Source organism: Podarcis vaucheri (assembly GCF_965113315.1).
Source record: "Podarcis vaucheri genome assembly, chromosome: 5".
Taxonomy (NCBI): domain Eukaryota; kingdom Metazoa; phylum Chordata; class Lepidosauria; order Squamata; family Lacertidae; genus Podarcis; species Podarcis vaucheri.
In genome coordinates, this window is record NC_138763.1 from 77,685,409 (window position 1) to 77,707,397 (window position 21,989).

General features: G+C 40.7%; 1 protein-coding gene across 1 annotated transcript in view; it reads right to left on the reverse strand.

The window, feature by feature from the left end:
- Positions 1–21,989, reverse strand: part of BICC1 (BicC family RNA binding protein 1) — a gene marked incomplete at its 5' end in the record, with an annotated part of 106,250 nt that overhangs the window by 56,611 nt on the left and 27,650 nt on the right. Inside the window, 2 exons of the mRNA XM_082222323.1 lie at positions 1,680–1,749; positions 11,928–11,974. Of these exons, the coding sequence (XP_082078449.1) occupies positions 1,680–1,749; positions 11,928–11,974 (117 nt within the window). The remainder of the gene's footprint in view (positions 1–1,679; positions 1,750–11,927; positions 11,975–21,989) is intronic.

Consider the following 21,989-nt stretch of genomic DNA (forward strand, 5'->3'; position numbering starts at 1 on the left):
CTGATCACTGTTCCTGCTAGCCAGGGATGATGGGAGTTGTAGTCCAACAACAACTGGAGACCCAAGTTTGAGAAACCCTGCTTTAAAGAGATGCCTTGCAGAAGCTGGACAGAAATTTTGCTTTTTGTTTCTGTTTTACTGCTGATTAACTGAATTTTCTGGCATGATCTGCTGTGACAGCTGATTTTGTTATAGCATTTTATAATGCCATTCTGGTGCTGCTCCAACTGTTTCTATACTGTTAGCTGCTCTGTTATTTGCTAGTGATGAAATGCTGGACATAAGTTTTCAAAATAAAAAAGTCAAAATATGAATGTTGTCTGTGATTTCCCGGATGCTACTGAAAAATCAGATTGAGCCATTTCGTTTTCAACCTAACACACCTTTTGTATGTATAAAGCAAATAAGCAGCTTGCACATAGGCAATGTTGTAGTTTACTCAAATTTGATTTAAAATAAAATAAATAATAATAGTAATAATACTTTGTTCTTGCCCAGTTTCCCCAAAAACATACTGATTAATTTACAGCACATGGAGACATGGAACTACACTGATTTCAAACATGGCAATGATTTAAGTACTTTTTTTGCAAATAAAATAAAATAAAATGGGGTAGAGTAACCATTTTTATTCAATTCTGAACAGCAAAAGATGTTATTTTCTTAGAATGGCCCATCACTGCATCTTCATTCTCTCTCTACAAAAACTCATGTGAATACATCTTTACAGGAAAATATATGGGCTGTATTTCTGCACAACAGAACATTCTCTCCTCCTCCTGCTCACATGCCCCTAAATATACCCTTAGGGACCCCCCCCCCCCAATCCTGCAGAGTAGTTTGTGGAGCCAGGGGCGGGAATACCACTGCATTCATGCTAATCCCTGCACTAATGCAACTATTTAGTTGAATACTGCCCCTTACGTCCTGTCAGTGCACTGTAATCCCCGAGGTTACTGAATAGGTTGGTGTGCACATCTGTCTGCATTCAACTATAAAAACACGCCTGCAAACCTGCAGCTGAAAAGACACTACCACTCAGGCCACAGAATAATAGCTGGATTTAAAAATCTGATTCCTGTTCTTGGAAAGTACTGTCTGATCAGGACCAAAAGCTTGCTCATAATGTGGTATTTAATCATGAAGCACTGGCAGGAGCCAGCTATGGCACAGTCTTGTGCTTCACTCACCCACACACCCTACTTTCTAGCATTAAGAGGTTTGGCATCTTAGATCACTAGAACACAGTAGATAATTCTAATGTTTGATATTATTATGAAAGTTTCAACATCTCAGTAGTCGCTATAGCATGTTAACAACCTTGAGGTACTACTAAAAAGGTTCAGCTTTTCTGTGTATTCAGCTCTCAGGTATTCAACACCTTTGTCAGTAGCATCACTAGGTGGAGAAGTTAGCAACCAGTTTTTACAAACTGATGCTTATAAGTACTAAAATGCCTTGGAGAATTAGGCCATACACATGAAGCTGAATTTGCAGCATTTACAGGCTCTAGAATAGGTGCTGGCAAATCTGGAAATGCAACCAAACAGGTAACAGGCAGAGTATACTTTTTAGATACAAGAAATTCAGCACACGTTTACATACTTATGTAGATTGGTTTTGTTGTGACTCTCATAGAATGTGCATCCAAATCACAACAATCTTACAAAATATTTTACCTTTCTTTGATTTTGCGCCAATCTTCAGCTTGGATGGCCAAGCAATCTGAGTGTTTGTTTCTTCCATAATCTGTTAAAAGGACAACAAAAAAATCAGTTTAAAATACGTTACCCTTTGTACTTTACTGCTGACGGAAGCAATATCTGTTAGTTGTTTTTTTAAAAAAAAAAAATTATTGCATTTTTCCAGATAAAAGTGAACAAACAAAGCAGAAAAAAAGAAAAAGAAAAAAAGATAAAAGAAAAAAGAAGAAACAAACCATTTCAGCAACTTATTTCAACTTTCCAACGGACTTCCCCACATCTCCCGCACAGAGCATTCTTAACAATAAATTTATCAGCAAATTATAACCTTGTTTCGTGCGTTTCTTTTATACTTTCAATTACAATTTAAGTTTAAGTTCCTTATTTTCCGTTTACTCTATAAACAAACATACTATCCTTTTTGACCATTTAAACATTGATTCTTTCATTAATATTATCTAATTTCGTATGTATTCCACTCTCGTTGCTGGGGCTAACAATCGAAGTCATGCGAAATCCTATAGTTCGTATAACTTATAAAACTTTTGCAAATAGTCCTTAAATTTTTTTCAGTCCTCCTCCATTGCTTCTTCTCCGAAGTCTCGGATCCTGGCAGTCATCTCAGCTAGCTCGATGTAGTTCATCAATTGCGTCTACCACTCTTCCAGTGTGGGCAAATCTTGAGTCTTCCAATACTTAGCGATAAGGATTCTTGCTGCTGTGGTAGCATACATAAAAAAGGTTCTATCCTTCTTTAACACCTTTTGGCCGACAATGCCCAGAAGGAAGGCCTCCGGTTTCTTAGGGAAGGTGTACTTAAACACCTTTTTTAACTCGTTGTAGATCATTTCCCAGAAGGCCTTCACTCTTGGACATGTCCACCAAAGGTGAAAGAATGTCCCCTCAGCCTCCTTGCATTTCCAACATTTATTATCAGACAAATGGTATATCTTAGCAAGCTTGACTGGGGTCATGTACCACCTGTATACCATTTTCATAATGTTTTCTTTCAAGGCATTACATGCCGTAAACTTCATACCGGTGGTCCATAACCTTTCCCAATCCACAGACATGATATTATAACCAATGTCTTGAGCCCATTTTATCATGGCTGATTTAACTGTCTCATCCTGAGTATTCCATTTAAGCAGCAAGTTATACATTCTCGATAATACCTTGGCCTTTGGTTCTAACAACTCTGTCTCAAGTTTCGATTTTTCCACCTGGAATCCTGTTTTTTTATCCAACTTAAAAACCTCATTAATTTGGGCATAATGAAACCAATCTTGCACCAATATCTGGTAGTTTTGAACTGCTAACCTGTTACCAAGGAACACCAAGATAATCAGATGTTTGAAGATTAAACAAATGTAGCTTCAATGGAAATTATGACAAACCAATTCCAGTTGTGCCCCCCCATCCCCATTACAATATTTGTTTTCTGTATTTGCAGAGACCCAATCCTCCTACTTTTAAAAAACAGCAGGGAAGACTCAAACTTGAAGGCTCCTTTACAATCCTAAAGAGCTTTGTTTACTTTAAATATTCCTAGTTCTCATGGTGGGGAAAATGCTCTTGCATTCAGGTCCAGTTTACAGATGCCCTTCCATAGGCATCTGGTTGAATACTGTGAGAGCAGGATTAAGTCCTTTGGCCTGATCCAACAGGACTCTTCTTACATTCTTATGTGTGCCTCAGCTGTTTGAATTTGGGAATGCTGACCTAAAAAATAATAATCTAGTTTCCAGTACCATAGTTGCAAGAACATATTACTGTAGTTACAATTAAAGAAATTTCAGGTGCATCCTTTGCCGGCCCATTAGAGCAAAAGCTTTTAAACACATACTCCTAAAAATCCCGTAGTCCGTGTTTATTTCTACTGCCTATATCAATAGAATTCTTTAAAGCCACTATTTCCAGAGCAGGGTGCCATGTGGAAAAAAGGAGAAATGTCAGCCAAGGCTTAGTACACTTTGCTTTGTATGGATTTCAGCTGCCATGGGATAATAAATTGCAGATGGAAGACCATTTCCAAACGAGTGAAATTCTACCATGACATGCTTCCTATTCCTGAGAATTCCCAAACCCAGATGTGAAATAAGAAATCCAGTGGAATTAAGTTAGAATGCTAAGTCCTTCAGGTCTCTGTGGGATTTCAGCTGACAGACAAGAGATGGAAGCATGCACAGGTCCTGACTTCCAAAATTTTAAACTGTTTGAAATAAATAGGCTGGCAGAGCAATACTTCCTATCTGCCCAACTGGCATAAATGCGACCTTCTCAGTGGTTACTTCCATGCCAGCTGGGTCCACACAAAGGTTTTCTAGCAGCATGTTTAGTATATCACATTTGACAACCCCCAAGAAGTTGGGCACCATTTTACGGCGTGCTAAAATATGCTGTTAGAGAGGATCTATGTGAGCAGAAACCTTTTACATCAGCAGGCTGGCTAGCCTAAGGCCCTTCACATGGACTCCAGCCACATCAGTTCTAAGTCAACACGGCCAATGGTCAGGGATGAAAGCAATTGAAATCGGTGTTAGAAATTAGCTAGGTACTTTTTGCTACTGGCACAGATCCAGCTGCAGCCACAATGGGAGATCTCCAGATGCCAGGTTGACGACTGACATCTCCATCTGGCTGGCCCCTCCAGCTTTCTTAAGCAGGCAAGCAGAAGAGTTTATTCACTGCATTTATATCCCAGTTTCTTCTCCAATGAGTAGATGGTTCACTCCCTTCTCAGGTTAATTCCTACAATAGCCCTGTGATGTAGGTTAAGAGGCTGTGACTGTCCCAAAGTCACCCAGTGAGCTTCACGACTGATCTCCCAGGTCCTAGTCTGACATCTAACCACTACACCACACTGGCTACCTATGGGGCAGCTCTATAAACTAGGTAGGAAAATAAATATGGGGAAAGCAAAATGTCATCTGGAGAAGGATCTGAAATATTTTCCTTGGCGCTTGAATTTGCTTTATTCTAGATTGTTTTATTTGATGTTTTAATGTGTTGTAAACTGCTCTGAGATTTTTTTCTTTAAAATATAACGCAGTATACTAATGAAATGAAAAGAAACAACAACAATAATAAAAACACCATGGAGGAAAAAATGTCATCTGATATTCCTTTGTTGTGACATTCCTTTGTTCCTGAGCTTAAGAGTACACGAGAAAATTACATCGGTAATTTTCAGTGGCTATGAACAAGTTTAAAAGGGACGTGGGTGGCACTGTGGGTTAAACCACAGAGCCTAGGGCTTGCCGATCATAAGGTCGGTGGTTCGAATCCCCGCGACGGGGTAAGCTCCCGTTGCTCAGTCCCTGCTCCTGTCAACCTAGCAGTTCGAAAGCACATCAAAGTCCAAGTAGATCATTAGGTACCACTCCAGAGGAAAGGTAAATGGCATTTCCATGTGCTGCTCTGGTTCGCCAGAATGCTGGCCACATGACCCGGATACACCGGCTCCCTGGGCCAATAAAGCGAGATGAGTCCTGCAACCCCAGAGTCTTCTGCGATTCCACCTAATGGTCAGGAGTCCCTTTACCTTATGAACAAGTTTAAACTTTGAACGAACATGCATGTTATAAACTCATTCTTAAATACACATCATCTTCATGGATGCAAGTGCAATATCACCACAGGCTCTAAAACTGCCTTCACGTTAGTCAGTGGTTGCGTAAGCACTTGAGTGAGCTCTTCTGCCCACATCTATGGAACACCTACTACACTGCCAATATGTTTGCCTACCATTCCCAAACATGTTGAACACAACACAGTTAGCTGCAAACGAGAGCGATGCACTTGGAGAAATGAAATCAGAGTTGAGATTTTAAAAGTTTAAACGGGTATCTTGAAAGGTTTTTAACAAAGAGCCAATGCTAACACAGGCACATTTCCAGTGCACAGATGGGAGTGGATCACACTTACTTTGAATCAAGGAACAACAATTCAGTGTTGTACAGAAAGTGGGTTAAACTAGATTACTTCATTATTTTTCATCACGTAAAACCTTTGGGTGTACTTAAATTGGCCAAGATACTCTGTGTTTGACCTTTACAGGATGCAACCTTTTTTTTTTTTTTAACTGGAAGAGTCTGAGGGGAAGTTTAACTCACATTTACGCTCTTGCTTGCAAGTAAGTTGGGAACCTGATCTTGTTTAGTAGGCCTGGAAGTGGTGAGATTTAGAGGTGTTGCAGTGGTTAACAGTGTTGGATTGGACCTGGGAGACCAGTTGCAATGAGCATTTGCACATGAGGAAGACAGGTGGAAACATGCAATCCTCCAGACTCGCTGCCAAATCCTATCCCAGGTAATGCTACACAACACCTCTGCAGCGAACTGTTTTGGAAGCCAGGGCAGAGCACATTCCGTATAGAAGACTATTTAAGGCAACTACATAAACAGGGTTTAAGCCGGTTGGGTAAGTTACAGAGTTCTCATATCCAAGAGAGCTCCTAATTCATAGTTTTAGTAGCCTGGGTTTGGCACTGTATATTATGAACCAGATTAGCATTTAATTTAGCTCTGAAAGGAGTCATTAGCGGCTCTTGTGAAGCAGCATGCCTGCTCAGCATTCAGCCAGTCAGATTTCCATCCACTACAATCATTTCAACACATTATTTTAAGCAGCTTAAGCTTTATAAACTTAAACAAAACCAAATGATTGCTACTAAACAAAGTGATTCAGACGTCTGGCTTAATCTACATCCCTACATATAAAATCCACTAGAATATCTAGGCAAGTTAGATACAAAGGAGCTTTGCACATTAAAATGATTCCCGAATATCTACTAAAAATGCTGTATATTGTTACGCAGGCCGCAGAAATGAATACACTGAATGATCAGGCTCATGAAAATCCTTGTCAGCCACTACATTGGGTGTGTGTGTGTGTGTGTGTGTGTGTGTGTGTGTGTGAGAGAGAGAGAGAGAGAGAGAGAGAGAGAGAGAGAGAACTATTCCTGCTCACTCAATTCATCCTCATTTTTATTGCAGACAGATTGCTTGGGCAGACACAGGGCAACATTCAGACATGGGGAATATTGCATTAGCATTCCTGATGAAGCTAGTGCTTCTGTCCCATTTCCTAATGTTCCTTTCACACTGAAGTGCCTGGTGTGTTATGGAACTTTGGCTTTTTGAGCGATATACCAGCATGTCACACTAAATTTCATTCACACCAGTGGGTGAGTTATGACACAACAACTGCCATTGTACAATGTCGCTACTCCCACACCCTTTCCGCACATGCATGTTTCTGTTCCATCATGAAAACTGCATGAAAGAACTGGTATGGCACCCAAATTTCATTACTTTGCTCCAATAGTTTTTTGGGTTAAGGGGACAGCAAATGGTTCCCCCCTTTTTTTCTGGGAACAAGTAACATGGAAATGAGCACTGAACACGCACTATATTCTGTTCATTTTCCTGAAGTGGCCCTTACGTCATGTGAAAGCTCAACTCATGTAGAAATTAACAGTTATAGAAGCATCAGAGAAATGTTGGGGAAAACCTGCTGTCTGAATGAAACCACACATAAACACATTTCTTTCTTCATGTGTGTGCATATGTGCCAATTCATGCAACACATTTTCCATGCAACTGTGAGACTCACTCTGATGGAGTTTTGTTGTGAAGTGGCTCTAGATGGTGCAATGTGCCCAACCTAATTCACTCAATTTCTAATCAGGAAAGCTGACCACTGACCACCAATAGCATAAAAAAGTTAGAGGAAGCTAATAGGTCAGGTCTGAGAATAAGTAACATTATTGAACCAGATTTATATACCACTTTAGCATCAAACCCCCTAAGCGGTTTACATAAACACTAAAAGTATCAATAAATTAGATGTTAGAAACAAGTTGGCCTTAAATAAAATATCAAAGTAAATGCAGCCTAATTATCATTCCCCCCCTCCATGAAGGCTGTTTTCCTTGCTCTTGTGGTGTGCTTGAGACATCTGATGCTCTCTGTTGTTGCCTGGGAAACTGGACCCTATTCACCCCTATGCTGTGTGAGTGTGTTACACACTGTGTTAGAAACTCAGATATATAAGCTAGGTATCAAATGGCTTCTTAAACCAGAGTTACAGTCGCCAAAACGGAATGCCTAGTTGCCATTTTTAGGCTAGACGGCTTGATGATTGCATTTTTCAATATGACTTTTTGGTTCCTGAAATTCATTCTGCTTGTGTAGATAAAATATAGCAGGTAGAATTCTACAGGATGTGTTGCTAGTGTGTGAAAGCAGTCAAGATCCAAGGACCCCCAGATGGCAGTGGTGTCAGGCATTATCCAGGTGCCCGGGCACTTGGTCACAAGTGGCTGGTAACCAGGTGCAAAACATACCTGGTGCCTGGCAAATTTTGAACACTGGTCACATGATTATCCCCAAATGTGCAGGTTTATCTGGAAGCATCCAAACTTGGAATCAGGGGCTTGCTGAAAACCTTTCCATGCCACCAAGATTATACCAGAAATTAAGTAGACAATCTTTCTATAGTAGCTGATGATCTCCTATATTATTATTATTTACATTATTATTTTATTGCATATAGTTGTTGCAAACTGCCTTGATTTTATTATATAGCAGTAAATTTTTTTTATATATAAATAAACTGAAAATGACTCATTGCTTGCATTAAAGCCAGAAACATTAATGCAATAAGAAATTTTTTCTTCACACAGCACGTAGCTAAACTGTGGAATTCACTTCCCTGGGAGGCAGTGATGGCCACCAAAACACGCAGCATGACACTTACAGAAGTGCCTTGGTATAAAGCAGGGCCTGTGAATACTCATGAAACAAAGCCACAAAATTAGTCAAGACATGGAAGCACTCTAGCATGAAGGTGGCATAGATCAAGATGACTCATCTTCCTGAACGTACCAGTTGAATTCATGTTATTCCAAGGGCTGTTTCCACAAATGCCACAGCAACAAACCTGGGATGCCCCCCCCCCAAGTGTTCTATGTGGTCAGCCACTCAAAGCTCTTGTGCATGTACTTGTATGATACACATCTGCAACATCTGGTTATCATATTCTCATTGTGTTTTTTAGAGCTTTATCTAAGCTTTAAGCCCACACCAGAAATGATGAGAAAATAATGCAGTTATATGTGAGCATCCATTATTTTTGGCTTCTTGTTATGCTGCCTCCATTCCTCTAGATTCTGAAGTGTCTTTCTCAGACTTACGGGAAACCAAACTGAACAACCACCATCCTCATGAGAAATAAACAAAGCTGAGTATGATGCCCCCACTTCTTTCTTCATTGCACAACAACCAAAGACTCCCCTCCCTATTTCACAAGTCATCTCCAAGCAAGTGCCCCTTGTGAAAGAGTTTCCAGTTTGGGAAACAACAACTGGGCATTGTTGCCTGAAGCCACTGTGTCATATTTCTTCCTACTTACTACTTTTCCATTCTGTGCAACTTCTCTCTCCACAAAATTGACTATTTCACATGAGAAGTTAAACAGATTGAAGGAAACTCTGCAAACAAGACAGCAAGAATGCCACAAGCAACTACCCAAAGAACTGTTCTAAAATTCTTGATGTTCATACCCGAGTGCTCCCTTCAAAAACTTTGCCATTTCATAATCTTCAAAATGCAAGCTTCTTGAACAAATTTGTATTTTCCTGTAACCCACAGATGAACAACAAACATTTTTGCCTAGCAATGTCAGCTAACCACAAGCAATGGATCTCTAAAATCTGTTTGAATGTATTATGTAATATGAGTAGCTTTAAAAACCAACATCCATAAACAGAGGCTGACAAGAGTGGATAGAGGGGTTTGTAGTTGGGAGCATGGAAGAGATGGGTTCAGGACTGAACACTATCAAACTCCCAGGGTGGTCCCAGGGTAATTTTTAGCTCAACCATCACCACCTACCTCAATGAGCAAAATAGCATAGAAGAAACAGCTGTAAAAAATGCTATCTCCTACATCTCTCCTTGGGACGCGGGTGGCGCTGTGGGTAAAAGCCTCAGCGCCTAGGGCTTGCCGATCGAAAGGTCGGCGGTTCGAATCCCCGCGGCGGGGTGCGCTCCCGCTGCTCGGTCCCAGCGCCTGCCAACCTAGCAGTTCGAAAGCACCCCCGGGTGCAAGTAGATAAATAGGTACCGCTTACCAGCGGGAAGGTAAATGGCGTTCCGTGTGCTGCGCTGGCTCGCCAGATGCAGCTTTGTCATGCTGGCCACGTGACCCGGAAGTGTCTTCGGACAGCGCTGGCCCCCGGCCTCTTGAGTGAGATGGGCGCACAAACCCCAAAGTCTGTCAAGACTGGCCCGTTCGGGCAGGGGTACCTTTACCTTTACCTTTACATCTCTCCTTGCTAACCTACAACATTAACCACGTGTCTTCACACTATCATTATGTTTATCATAAAAAAGGAAAAGGGCTCCTGACAGTTACGCCCAGTCGCAAATGACTCTGGGGTTTACTGGCCGAGGGAGCCAATGTTTGTCCGCAGGCAGTTTTTCCAGGTGATGTGGCCAGCATGACTAAGCCGCTTCTAGCAAAACCAGAGCAGTGCATGGAAACGCCGTTTACCTTCCCACCACAGCGGTACCTATTTATCTACTTGCACTTTGACATGCTTTCGAACTGCTAGGTTGGCAGGAGCAGGGACCGAGCAACAGGAGCTCACCCTGTCGCGGGGATTCGAACCGTGACCTTCCGAGCGGCAAGCCCAAGGCTCAGTGGTTTACACCACAGCGTCACCTGCAATCCCTATGTTTATCATGGTGATACCCAATAATGAAAAGCAGGGAAGAAGAAAGTGGATCCTGAGTCTCCTGCCTAAAAGTATACCTGCTGCACAGCACTGACTGTCCCTGATGCTGGAGACAATGGAATGGATTCAGAGTGTGTTATATTGGGGGTTTGGCTGATTTCAATGGAAACTTCAATGGAAGTTTCACTCATGACCTGCTTGTCTGCAATTGACTTCAATGGAACCAAAGTTCAACTAGTTCACTCTGGATTCAGCCCAATGTATCTCAGCTGAACAGAATGGTTCAACTAATGCTCTAGGGTATTTGAGGTTGACCTCAAGTGCATCTGTAACGCATGAAAATCCTGAAGTTTTATTGGGCTTCCCAAATGTGATCACTGATGCATCACAAAATTGTTGCATATCATTAGTCCAGCCCTATGCAATGTCATGAGAGAAGAAGAGGGTTCCAAACTTAGTGAAGTTTTAAGGCTGTCTCTGCACTGTATTAGGAAAAGTATGTGTTGAATAACTGAGAAGTGAGTAAACAAACAGCCACAATACAGCCACAGTTTAATACTGCCATTTCTGTTTTTAACTGTAGATGAATGTTACATACTGAAATAAAAGGTGTAAACTCTGAAAATCTTTTTTTGTAAGCGTGTTTGAAACATACTATCAGGTGAAGAGAGGCAGTCTCACGAACAATACTCTGCAATATAAGACCAACCCCTTTTCATATGAATGGATTGAGGGGGTGGGGCTGTTCTCATGTTAAGCTTTTTGAGAGATCCTCTTTGGGAGAGGGGAAAGGGTGAGTGGAAACCACAAATCATGGCTGACTTGTAAGTCAAGCCAGAGTTTGCGAGCCCCAGTACAAATGTTCTTAAACCTACCTACTGCAGAACTGCAAAGCTGTGCTTTAAAATTAACCCTCAGAATTCCCTTGCCTGTGTGTTAAAAAATGCCTTTCAAATACTTCAGAAAACCATACAAGTATAAAAAGATGTAAACCCACTTCCCTTAAATGCAGAAATTACCCCTCCCTCACAGTTCATATCAGAGGCCAATTCTAACGTTTAAATCCTAGCTTTTAACAGCATCACATTTTGGAAACGACTGAAAGGGCTGACTAATCCTAATCCAGATCTGAAACATGTATTCTCCAACCCAAGATTTCTTGGGTTGAGCTGTGGCCGCCACAGTGAAGGCTTCAGCTAGAAATGACTTCTGTTCTCCAAGCAAGGGCAGAAAGGCCAGACTCAGCGTATTTATACTAGGCTTGGTTAATCCAGTTCCGAATTCCTATTCCTCACTACACCTGAAAATTGCACTGGAGACTAAATGCACAGACATACACCTACAATAGGTCATAACCAAGTCACATGTCATATGGTCCATGCTCCAGAGATAATTTACCTAAAATATCAATCACCATGCCTTCAATTATAGTGATAAATGTAATATTGTTAGACAGAGATGACTAAGTGCAGTTTTGCTTACCTTCTGAAAAAAGTCTTCTCCACTTTTGCCTTTTCCTTCAGCAGCAGCTGAAAATAAAATGACACACCATTAAACATATGCAACACCTGCCATGCCATGTAGCATTTTCCTACATGCATGAATTTTATCTCAGTTTAAGGCAATTCTGGTTATGTCTCTCCTTGGGTGCTTTCACAAAGATACTTAAAGCACTGTTGACCCCAGTTTAACTAGGGTGGCAACCCATCCATCACAAGAATTTCCTTGAAAAAGTTACTATGGCAGTACTGTTAAAATGGGAACCACTTCTGTCTGGAAGCAGAAGAGGTTTTGCACAGCAATTAATCCTGCACATATGCTAGCAACCTCCTTTATGCAAAATATGGTTGGGGAGAAAAGGAGAATGTACCACAGGATGCTTTGTGGTTAACAAAAACTTTGATTTCTGCCATATTCCCTTGTACTTAACGTGGAGGAAATGCCTTTCCAAAGAACTGATGCACTGTCAATGGGGAAATGCAATTGGATAGTCTCATTTCATAAAGCCAATGGCATAGATACCGCTGTGTACAGCTAGTTCAGCTCATTTTCAACATTTTTGGATATGGTCATTTAAATTTGAGAAACATGCTTGGTTTCTCTATTACACTAAAACTGGTGCTCTCTAACAGACTCACATGCCTATAGAGATCTGGGCAGGTAGCCTGCATCTCTTCAAGCCCAGGGTGGGAATCCCTAAAGTTACTTAGTATTTGCTCAGGGTATTTTCCCACTTTTTTTGAACAGCACACCACAATGACTGCAGTGTCACAGAAGCTGCCTTTCAACTATGGCCCACTCAGTTTCAACTATGGTTTTCTATACAGAGGGCTTTAATTTAATGAACTGAAGCCTAAAACTGTCTAGGGTGCACAAAAATTATAGTATGGTTCTTTGGATCTTAGCCTAGGGCTAGATGTAATCTAATGTTTTACTTTGGCTTTTGCATCTAAAATATGCCAGTCTTTGAACTTCCTTCAATGAGCAAACCAAGTGTGTCTGTACATTTGAAAGTATTCTGTTACACATCACTCACACAGCTTAGCCCCTTTATTTAACCATAAAGATACAGTTTCTGAGATGCTCCTTTTGATCATCTCATTTTGAAAATGAAATTTACCAAACAACTCCAATATGCTTTATAAAACAGTTGCGGTTACTGACCATTGGTGATTATTTTAATGACAAACTAGGACTAACTAGTTGTTCTTCAGAGTGGGAAAACCATTTTTTCTAGCAAATGCTATGATAACATTGAAACCCATGGTACATATGCTAAAAAGACAAAGCAGGAAAAGTTCATGATCTCAGGTACCAGTGCCAACTTCAACTTAAAACTTGCTAGGGGATGGAGGAGGCAGGCTAGCATAGCGCTGGACTGAAAATATTTGCGTTTTCTAGACATGAGTTTAGACACTGGAATACCCAGGAACCTCTCAAAGCTTATTGTTGTTCTTCAAAATATACTACCGTGCCACACATAACAACAAAGACTAGCAAGATATAATGAATTTTGGCAAGACTTTATCCATGCAGAGGAACATTAACAGTGTTCAGTAGCTACTGAACTGAAGTTTCAGATCTACTGTTGCAGATAGCCATTCAAGAGAGGAGAGTTACCATCCTAATCGCAAAAAGAGATTGGAATTTGGAAGAAAGCAGCTCTTTGCTATTGTACCAAGTTGAGCATGCAGGGGCAACTGAAAACAGGCAAGTATTTATTAGCGCTGCAATATGTACGGATTTCCCCGGACATTATTGGGATTTCAAAGGTGGATGTGGCGTCTAGGGAGGGTGGGAATTTCCAGAAGGTGGCAGTTTGTTCTGGATCTTTGGCAAGTAAACCCAAAACAACTTTCAGGGTGTCCTGGTTTTTACTTTTTGAAATACGGCAACCCTATAATAATTAATAGAGCCCACCAGTTTCTCTCATACACTGGCTCAGTATAGCTTTGAGCTATCTTCCTTTCATTTTATGCACATTTCCAATTTAATTAGAATAAATTTCTGCTGCCTTTAGTCAGAAACACATTGCAACATCCACTTACATGTGATTATAGCTAAAGATTATAGACATTCCCAACAGAACAATACGCAGGGACTGCCACTCACAACTATCTTCTAATCCCTTTGATGCACATTCATGTATCTCTTCATCTATCAAGCACTTATGCCCTTTTATATTAAAGTTAAACAAATTCCTGGCCTAGCCTAAGCCAACAGTGATCAACTGGCAGTCCTTGGGGTAAATATTGCCCTCCAAACATGAGGATATGGTCTTCCAGGCCCGTTTTATGTCTGGTCCCTACCAAATATGCCAAACTTTACTGTGGCAAACTGAATTTGTTTTCAAAAGAACTAAGGGATTCATGGAATTAATGGGACCTTAGAGCTGGAAGGGATCCTGATGGTCATCTTGTCCAAACCCCTGCAATGCAGGAATCTCAACACAATGTACCCCATCCAATTTGAAACCATAACAGACCCTGCTTAGCTTTGCAAATGTCCTAGCAGTTTTACTGCTGCACCATGGAGCTAGGTTAGAGCAGTATTCCATGTTACATCTCTCTGGGTTTTATATGAGATGGATATGCACCCCATAATATAAAGAAACTCTACTTTGTTCTGCTCATGGCTATGAAGCCTGCACACTCCTAAGGGGTTTGTTTGTGTAAGAAAATATACTTCTGGACCGTTGTCTGGTGAATAGGCTAACCACGAAAATTCAGAAATTGACAACCCCTGGCCTAAGCCTTTACAGCAAGCTATTTTCTCCCACGCACAGACTCCTGCTAACATATGAAATTTAACAGGCCTTGCATTTTTTTCTGTTACAACATTTGTAAAGACTATCAGGCTTTTCCTAAGAAAGCAGTCTATTGTATATAAATGGCAGGTGTGTTGAAAACTATCTATTTCTATTCAAATATATACGTTAAGCAATTTGTATTTTCAGCTTTACTCTTGCGGCTTCCACAGTTATCATGCAATATTGCATTTCACACACTTCTCATTTTCAGCCAATATGGGGCTGCAAAACGCCTATCCAAAACTAACAGGACAAAGTTGAAACATGTGTTAACTATTATGGCATCCATGAACTTCAAGGTTTTGTCTACTTAACCATGAGAAAGTACTATTGAAAATCCTTGAGATCAAATTTAAATAAATGATCTTGAAATTCTACTTGAGTGTTATTTCAATTCTAGTCTACTGCAGCGGCTTCTAGTATATTTCAAAGAGTGAAGATTTATGAAGCCAAGTTAAATTTTGTGTAAATTTAGAATTGTTGTAGGTCTTTTGAAAGTGTCATTCATCTTTGGACATGTATTTCTTTCCAGGATTTTCCATCCGTATTGACACAAACTGCAGAAGCCGCCCAGGGGTCATAGTCCCAACACAGTTAAATTAGCACTTCTGGTACTGAGCCAATATGGCTGCCATTCAAATGACCCCTGGTGGGTAAATAGAGCTTACATTATAGAAATCTGGTACTAGAGTATCTATACTGTATTCCTAGGTTGTATGCAGCTTTTGAATTTATTATTGGACATCTAGGACTTGTGTCAATAGTTCCATCCCCCTTTTCTGTGCAGTCACCGGCTTCATTTCTAACAAACCTTGGTTAAAGCTCTTTGTTGGAGAACAAGCCATGAGCCTGGGTTTGGAGTTAACAGCCTGGATAACTCAGTTGCTTACAGCATGATGCTGGTAATGCGAAGGTTGCCAGTTCAATCCCCGTATGGGGCAGCTGCTTATTCCTGCATTGCAGAGGGTTGGACTAGATCAGGGATAGTCAACCTTTTTATACCTACCGCCCACTAATGCATCTTTCTTGATGGTAAAATTTCCTTACCACCCACCAGAGCTCGATGGAAGGAGGATTCAGCTAGTGCCGTAGAACCCCCTACCGCCCACCTAGAATCCTGAAACACCCACTAGTGGGCGGTAGGGACCAGGTTGACAACCCCTGGACTAGATGATCCTTCCAACTCTACAATTCTATGATCTACTAAGCCAGCCTGTGGCTTAGCTGCAAACAGTAGAAGCAGCAGAGGAATGAAGTGCTCACGATTTCAGCTGTTTTAACTTAACTATGGTTTAAAGTGACATGCAAACCAGGCCACTAGCTGAGCTGACTCACACCAAGGATAAATACAAGAATTTTTAATTAGCTACTAACCAATTTTTCCATTTTTATTTATTTGAAATTACTAGAAACTGATCGCAAAGTGCTGTTGCTATGTAGTGAGTTCTACAGAGCTTCTCTCACTCATCCTCACAGCCTTTACTACTAAGAAAAAATAGACCCAGAATGGTATTTGGGGCCAGAAGACTCTCAGCAAATTCAGAGAGGAGCCTGGATTTGTACCAAGATATGTGGATTAGTACTAGGGGTATGTAGTGGGTGAATGCAAGTCTATAGATGAATTGGGCCAATTCAGATTTTAAAAAAATCAAAATCTGGGGCTTATCCAAGTCATAATGGGATCCCTCCATCGGAGGTCTCCAGCGCTGAAATCATGACAGCCCTAGGAGGTCTATAATGTCTCACTTTGGGAGTATAGGCAGCAAGTTAAAACAGCTGTTGTTCAAGCATATCCCCTGGAGTATTGTTTTTGCTTCTTGACTTTATTTATTTTATTTTTTGTCTTGGGCTTGATGGTTTTTCTATTTTAGAATTCTGGAATTGTTGCTACATTAACTTTCTTGTTTTGTTTTCATATGAGCTGCTTTTGTCTATGTTCCGTACACTGCTCTGGGGGCCAAAGACCCAGGAAATAAGTGAACTTCTAAATAAACCAGCTCATAGTTTCACGGAGGTGTGCATTAGGCTCAGAGTGCAGTGAGCTAAGAAAACTTACTTATGCTATACCCTGGACCTGAGTGTCAGATGCCAGCCCTTGAGCATGATATAGGAGTGAAGGAAGGTTTCAGAAGGGTGGGAAATAAATACATTTCTCCTGCAAATCCCAAACACTGCCACAAGGTTCCTGTTCTAGGTTTGGGATACACTGCAACTATTTGTATTATGAGAAAAATAAGTTGAGTTCTTATTCATAGGACCTGTATTGTCCTTAAATTGGCCATCTTCAATTTATGGCTAGCTGACCACATTTGAAACTAGCCCCTCCAAAAGCATTCCATGTTCAGTGTTTGAAAAAATAATAATAAACAACATTATTATGCAACTGTATAGCACAAATTGGGAAGACATGCCAAAAGTTGGGTGTCCACAGATGTTCAATTATCTTGGCACAAATGTAGCCCTACCTTTTTAAAATCCTGCATATTTTATATACTTGTAAGTCACCTCGAGAAAGATATTGATTTCATAAGTGAATAGAGTTCAGAACTGTGAAACACAACAATACTGGTTCTTAGCTTACATGTAGAACCATTACAGACAACTAAATGGGAAGAAGAAGAAGAGGAGGAGGAGTTTGGATTTTATATCCTGCTTTATCACTATCCGAAGGAGTCTCAAAGTGGCTAACATTCTCCTTTCCCTTCCTCCCCCATACAAACACTCTGTGAGGTGAGTGGGGCTAAGCGACTTCAAAGAAGTGTAACTGGCCCAAGGTCACCCAGCAGCTGCATGTAGAGGAGCGGAGACGCGAACCCAGTTCCCCAGATTACGAGTCTATCGCTCTTAACCACTACACCACACTGCATTAAAAAGCTACTTTTCTAAGTGCAATCACAGCAACACATCACATCACATCAACAAAATATTGTTTTTGACAGCAAGGAAATGAAGTCATTGTTGAGACAAGATCAAAGCACATAGGAAACTGGTGAACAAAGTTATATTATCACAGCTGCTTGTATACAGATATTTAGAAAAGTGACTTCTCAATTCTTGCTCAAGCAAGAATTTGGAAACAAGCTCCATGCAGAACTGGGGTTGGGGAAGAGTCATAGAATCATCTTAGAGGATCATCTTAGGGGAATCATCTTAGGGGATAGGCAAACACTGCAACATTTTGCTAGAGGTTCTGTTTGTTAATAGAGATCATAGGTTTATGTCTTATAATGAGAAGAACAAATAAGCTGTGAATAAGGTATGAAATGAATCAGTTAATGTTTTACTTATTTCTTGCATTTGTTATTATCATAATTATGTATACCACACTTAAAATTACTAGGTGGCACACAGGTGTAGTTTAAAAATAAACCATATTCTTTTTAACTTAAGGAAAGTTAAAGATGGATGTTCCCTGCAAGCACACTATCTAGAATGCAACAAATGCAATGTACAAAAAAATAATGCAGCAGGTGAACTCAACTTTCAAATCAAGTCATGTTTACCTGCTGCTAGCACCGCTTCGTTGTTGGTTGTTTTGATGGACTTGTCTATATATTCTATGTCCACTCAACCCATCTGGTTAAATGCTTGGTGGAATAAAATAATCTTAAAGCGAATGGCAAAACAGGTCAAGGGAAATGGAGCTACTTGGGGTTGCCACTAAGCATTCCAATGACCCAAACATCCATCCATGGGGGAAGTTTGACTTTTTAATATTGTACCTCTCCTCCAAGGAGGCCAGGATGGTCACATTTCTCTCCCTGCCACCTACTCCATTTTAACTTCACATAACACTACCACATATATTCACCCTGGGAGGTAAGTGAGGCTGAGAGGGAGAAAATGAAGGGAGTTGCCAAGGTGAGCCTAAGATTTGAATCTGGGTTTCCCCAGCCTTGGTTCCACACTCTCAGCATTATTCCACTATGACTCTACACACTCTTAAAATGAAGCGACAGGCAGGTGTTGGTAGCATAATGGTAGTTCTGAGAGGCAGCCCAAACATTTACAGGGACACTTCTTTTAACACATTAGATCTAGTTTTTGCAGCATTTCATTCTTGCCAAGGTATTCTGAAAACTGAGAAGGCCCAAAGGGATCAATGTGCCCAAAGGATTTTTCTCTGTCCTGCTTATGAAATCAGACAACTCAATCAAGCAACAGCCAGCACCAAAATAAATGTGAATGCTCTTGCTTATGAGTTCAGGGCCTTTCTGGAAATCAGAGCAAAGTGCCAAGTTATGAGAGGATCAGACACAGTTGCTGAAGAATGGTTTAATTTTTTAAGCCTTTCCTCTCCTCTCCACCTCCAGCGGAGTCTTTCCATTTAGCTGAAGCCACGGTTTAGCTTTGGACATCTTTAACTATGGTTTCAAGCTGGCTTGCTTCAAAAGAACAAAATTAGGCACAGTTGGTTGGATTTAACCGCAGGTTGCTGTGTCCAGTAAACAAAAACAAATCCTTCTAAGCTGCTCTTTTCAGCCATGCAGGAGGAAGAGGATGAGCAAAGTTCTCCTAGGCTCATTCGAGCAATGCTATTGTATAGTTAAGCACCATCACCAAGACAGTGTAAAAGAATTAGTTTCAATTCCACATAAGCTATACAAGAGATACTGCTAAAGTTCCAAGGAGTTTGCATATATGTAATATGTATTTTTATATTTCCAGGTGACAGCTCACCACTACATATGACTTCCAGAATTGGCTGCAGCATTTACATACAGTTATTAAACTGTGAGAAGTAAGCCAACTCTAAGCCTTTGCTGCACATTTCCCCCCAGGAAAATATGGATCCGTAAGATGGGAATGAAAAACATTAATCTTTATATTCTTTCCTAGAGTATTTGTCTTTTGCTTATACTGCTACCAAATATGGTGCTTCATTCCTGTGAAGATATCAGATTATCTTTTATATGCATTCCCATTTTCTCCAATGATCAGTTTTGAAGCATTTCTTTAGGAATGGCAGATGTCAAACCTTTAGCTCATCAGTTTCTCATCCCCTGTCACATATTGTTTTCGTATGAATTTAGATACTTGTGATAATTGTGGGAGAACTGTCTACCAAATCAGTAAAAATAACTAAAACTTGGTCAGGCTAGAGATGCCAAGGCAGGGGTGAGCAATCTTTTCAGGTCTGAAGGCCACATTCCCACTGGAGAATGTAGTTGCAACATCACACATCTGGTCAGCAGAGACAGAGTGGGCAAGGGCATCCATTTTCTCTTTCCCTTTTCCACCTCATCCATTCAAACTCATTCACACCATCCCTGCCACCCCGTCTCCATCTGGGACCTTCATCCTCCACTGGCACCCAGCCAGCCAGCCTGTTCTCTTCCTTCCTTCCTCTCTCCTCAAATCCCGAGGTAAAGGAGGGAGTGTCACCTGTTTCTTCTTCCTCCACCCTGTGGCCAGTTCTTGGTGACAGTGGAAGAGGGTGTTCAATGGGTGAGGGAGGGAGAGACACAGGAAAGCAATCACCTGCCCACATGTTCTCTAAAGTGAGACAGACTCATGTTCTTCCTCATATTTCAGAGACAGAGCTGTCGACTCTATTGAGTCTCAATCTATCATCAAAATTCATTTCTCTCAAATGGATGGCTGAATTAATTTTTGTCTGTGCTGAAAAAGTGAAAGTTTGTAAACTTAACCAATTTTCTTCCATTCCCCCCCATACAAGAAAAATCAGATATGCAGAGTGTTTAGGGATACTGTGCTCCTCTGGATAAAGAAACTAATTTATTGCTACATATTGCTCAAACTGTGGCAGTGGAATATAAGCTTCCAAAAGTCACAAGTCAGATTTTAGGTCCATCTGCTAACATAATTCTTCCAGGAGGATCTGTTTACCACTGGGATTTGAACAATGTTTGAAAACAAAGCTGGAGTACTGTCAACATACACTGCTGCCAGATTAAATGGTCAAGAATGAGCATGGAACTGCATTTTTCAAATGTATTGCTGCTGACCAGAAAATGACCAAAATTAATTTTAACTGTCTAAGCCTTTTGCAGAAAGCTGCCTAAATACCCAGACTGAAGTCTTTCCAGACTTTTATGCATTTCCTAAATATTGCTCTTTGCCTAAATATCTGAAGTTTATGGCCAAGATCCAAACAATCTTGCTCTATGTGATCAATGCGGTTTGGGGGCCATGCTTATCAAGAAGAAGCTTTTGTTGCCACTCAGGTGCAAATTGTTTTTGAAACTGAAGTGCAGGGGTTCACAAAGACTGGAGCTGAAAGGCCGGTGGACAGTGCATCTTTTAGCCTGGAGAGAGGGGTGGTGGCTTGTCCCAGATGTTGTGTGAGGCTTTGGAGAAACCCATAAAACAGTGAGAAGTCTGGCAACATCCAAATGCTTCCAAAGCCCTGCACAGCATCACAGACAAACATCAGAGCGAAGTCTAAAGAAAGGAGGGCAAGAACTCATCCCCAGCAGCAAACACAGAAGCAGCAAGACTTTGTGCTACTTTTATGATAATCTCTGAAGTTCAAGGGGACATCAGAGATGAGAGCCCGGCCACCTACCAAGGGTCACTGATACTGTTACATCAATTCAGCCCAAACTGGCACAAGAGCCAGCTGTTCAAAAGGGGGGGGGATAAAATCCCATTGCGTCTGTCCACACCCCTGGGCAAGCCTGAAGTAGCTTTTTGGATGATAGCCTGTATTAACAAACCATTTACCAATCTGGCCTTAAGTGTAACTAGCCTTAATAATGGAAAAACACAGATTCAAAACTATTGCTCCATATTCAGTCCCTGAGGCTTTGAAGTATGCAAAACAACATTTCTATAGTGCTTTCATGTGCTCAAAGTGCTCCACACACATTATCTAGCCATAATCCTTACGCATTTATTATTTTTGGTGTACACCTAAGGAACAATGCATGAAGTGGCCTTCTAATGATATAAAGGAATAAGCATGGAGTACGGCTAAATGCAATTGGATTTAACATTTTCTTTTGTTTTCAAATTTCCTATATTCAGAATATCCCCACAATGTAACTGAATATTTATTACTCAGTATGTTAATTGTACATGAAATGATGGAAGAGAAAACAAAGTATCATGCACTCCAAGAAACCTGAAACAAATGAAAAATTAAGCTTGTTTGGAACATTGCCCCCTGACTTCCTCTACAGCAACTCCAAAGCCAAGTAACATTTCATTTCTGCATGAGCAAAAAATACTGAGCAGCAAATGATTAACTGCGAGAACTGTAGTAGATCAAG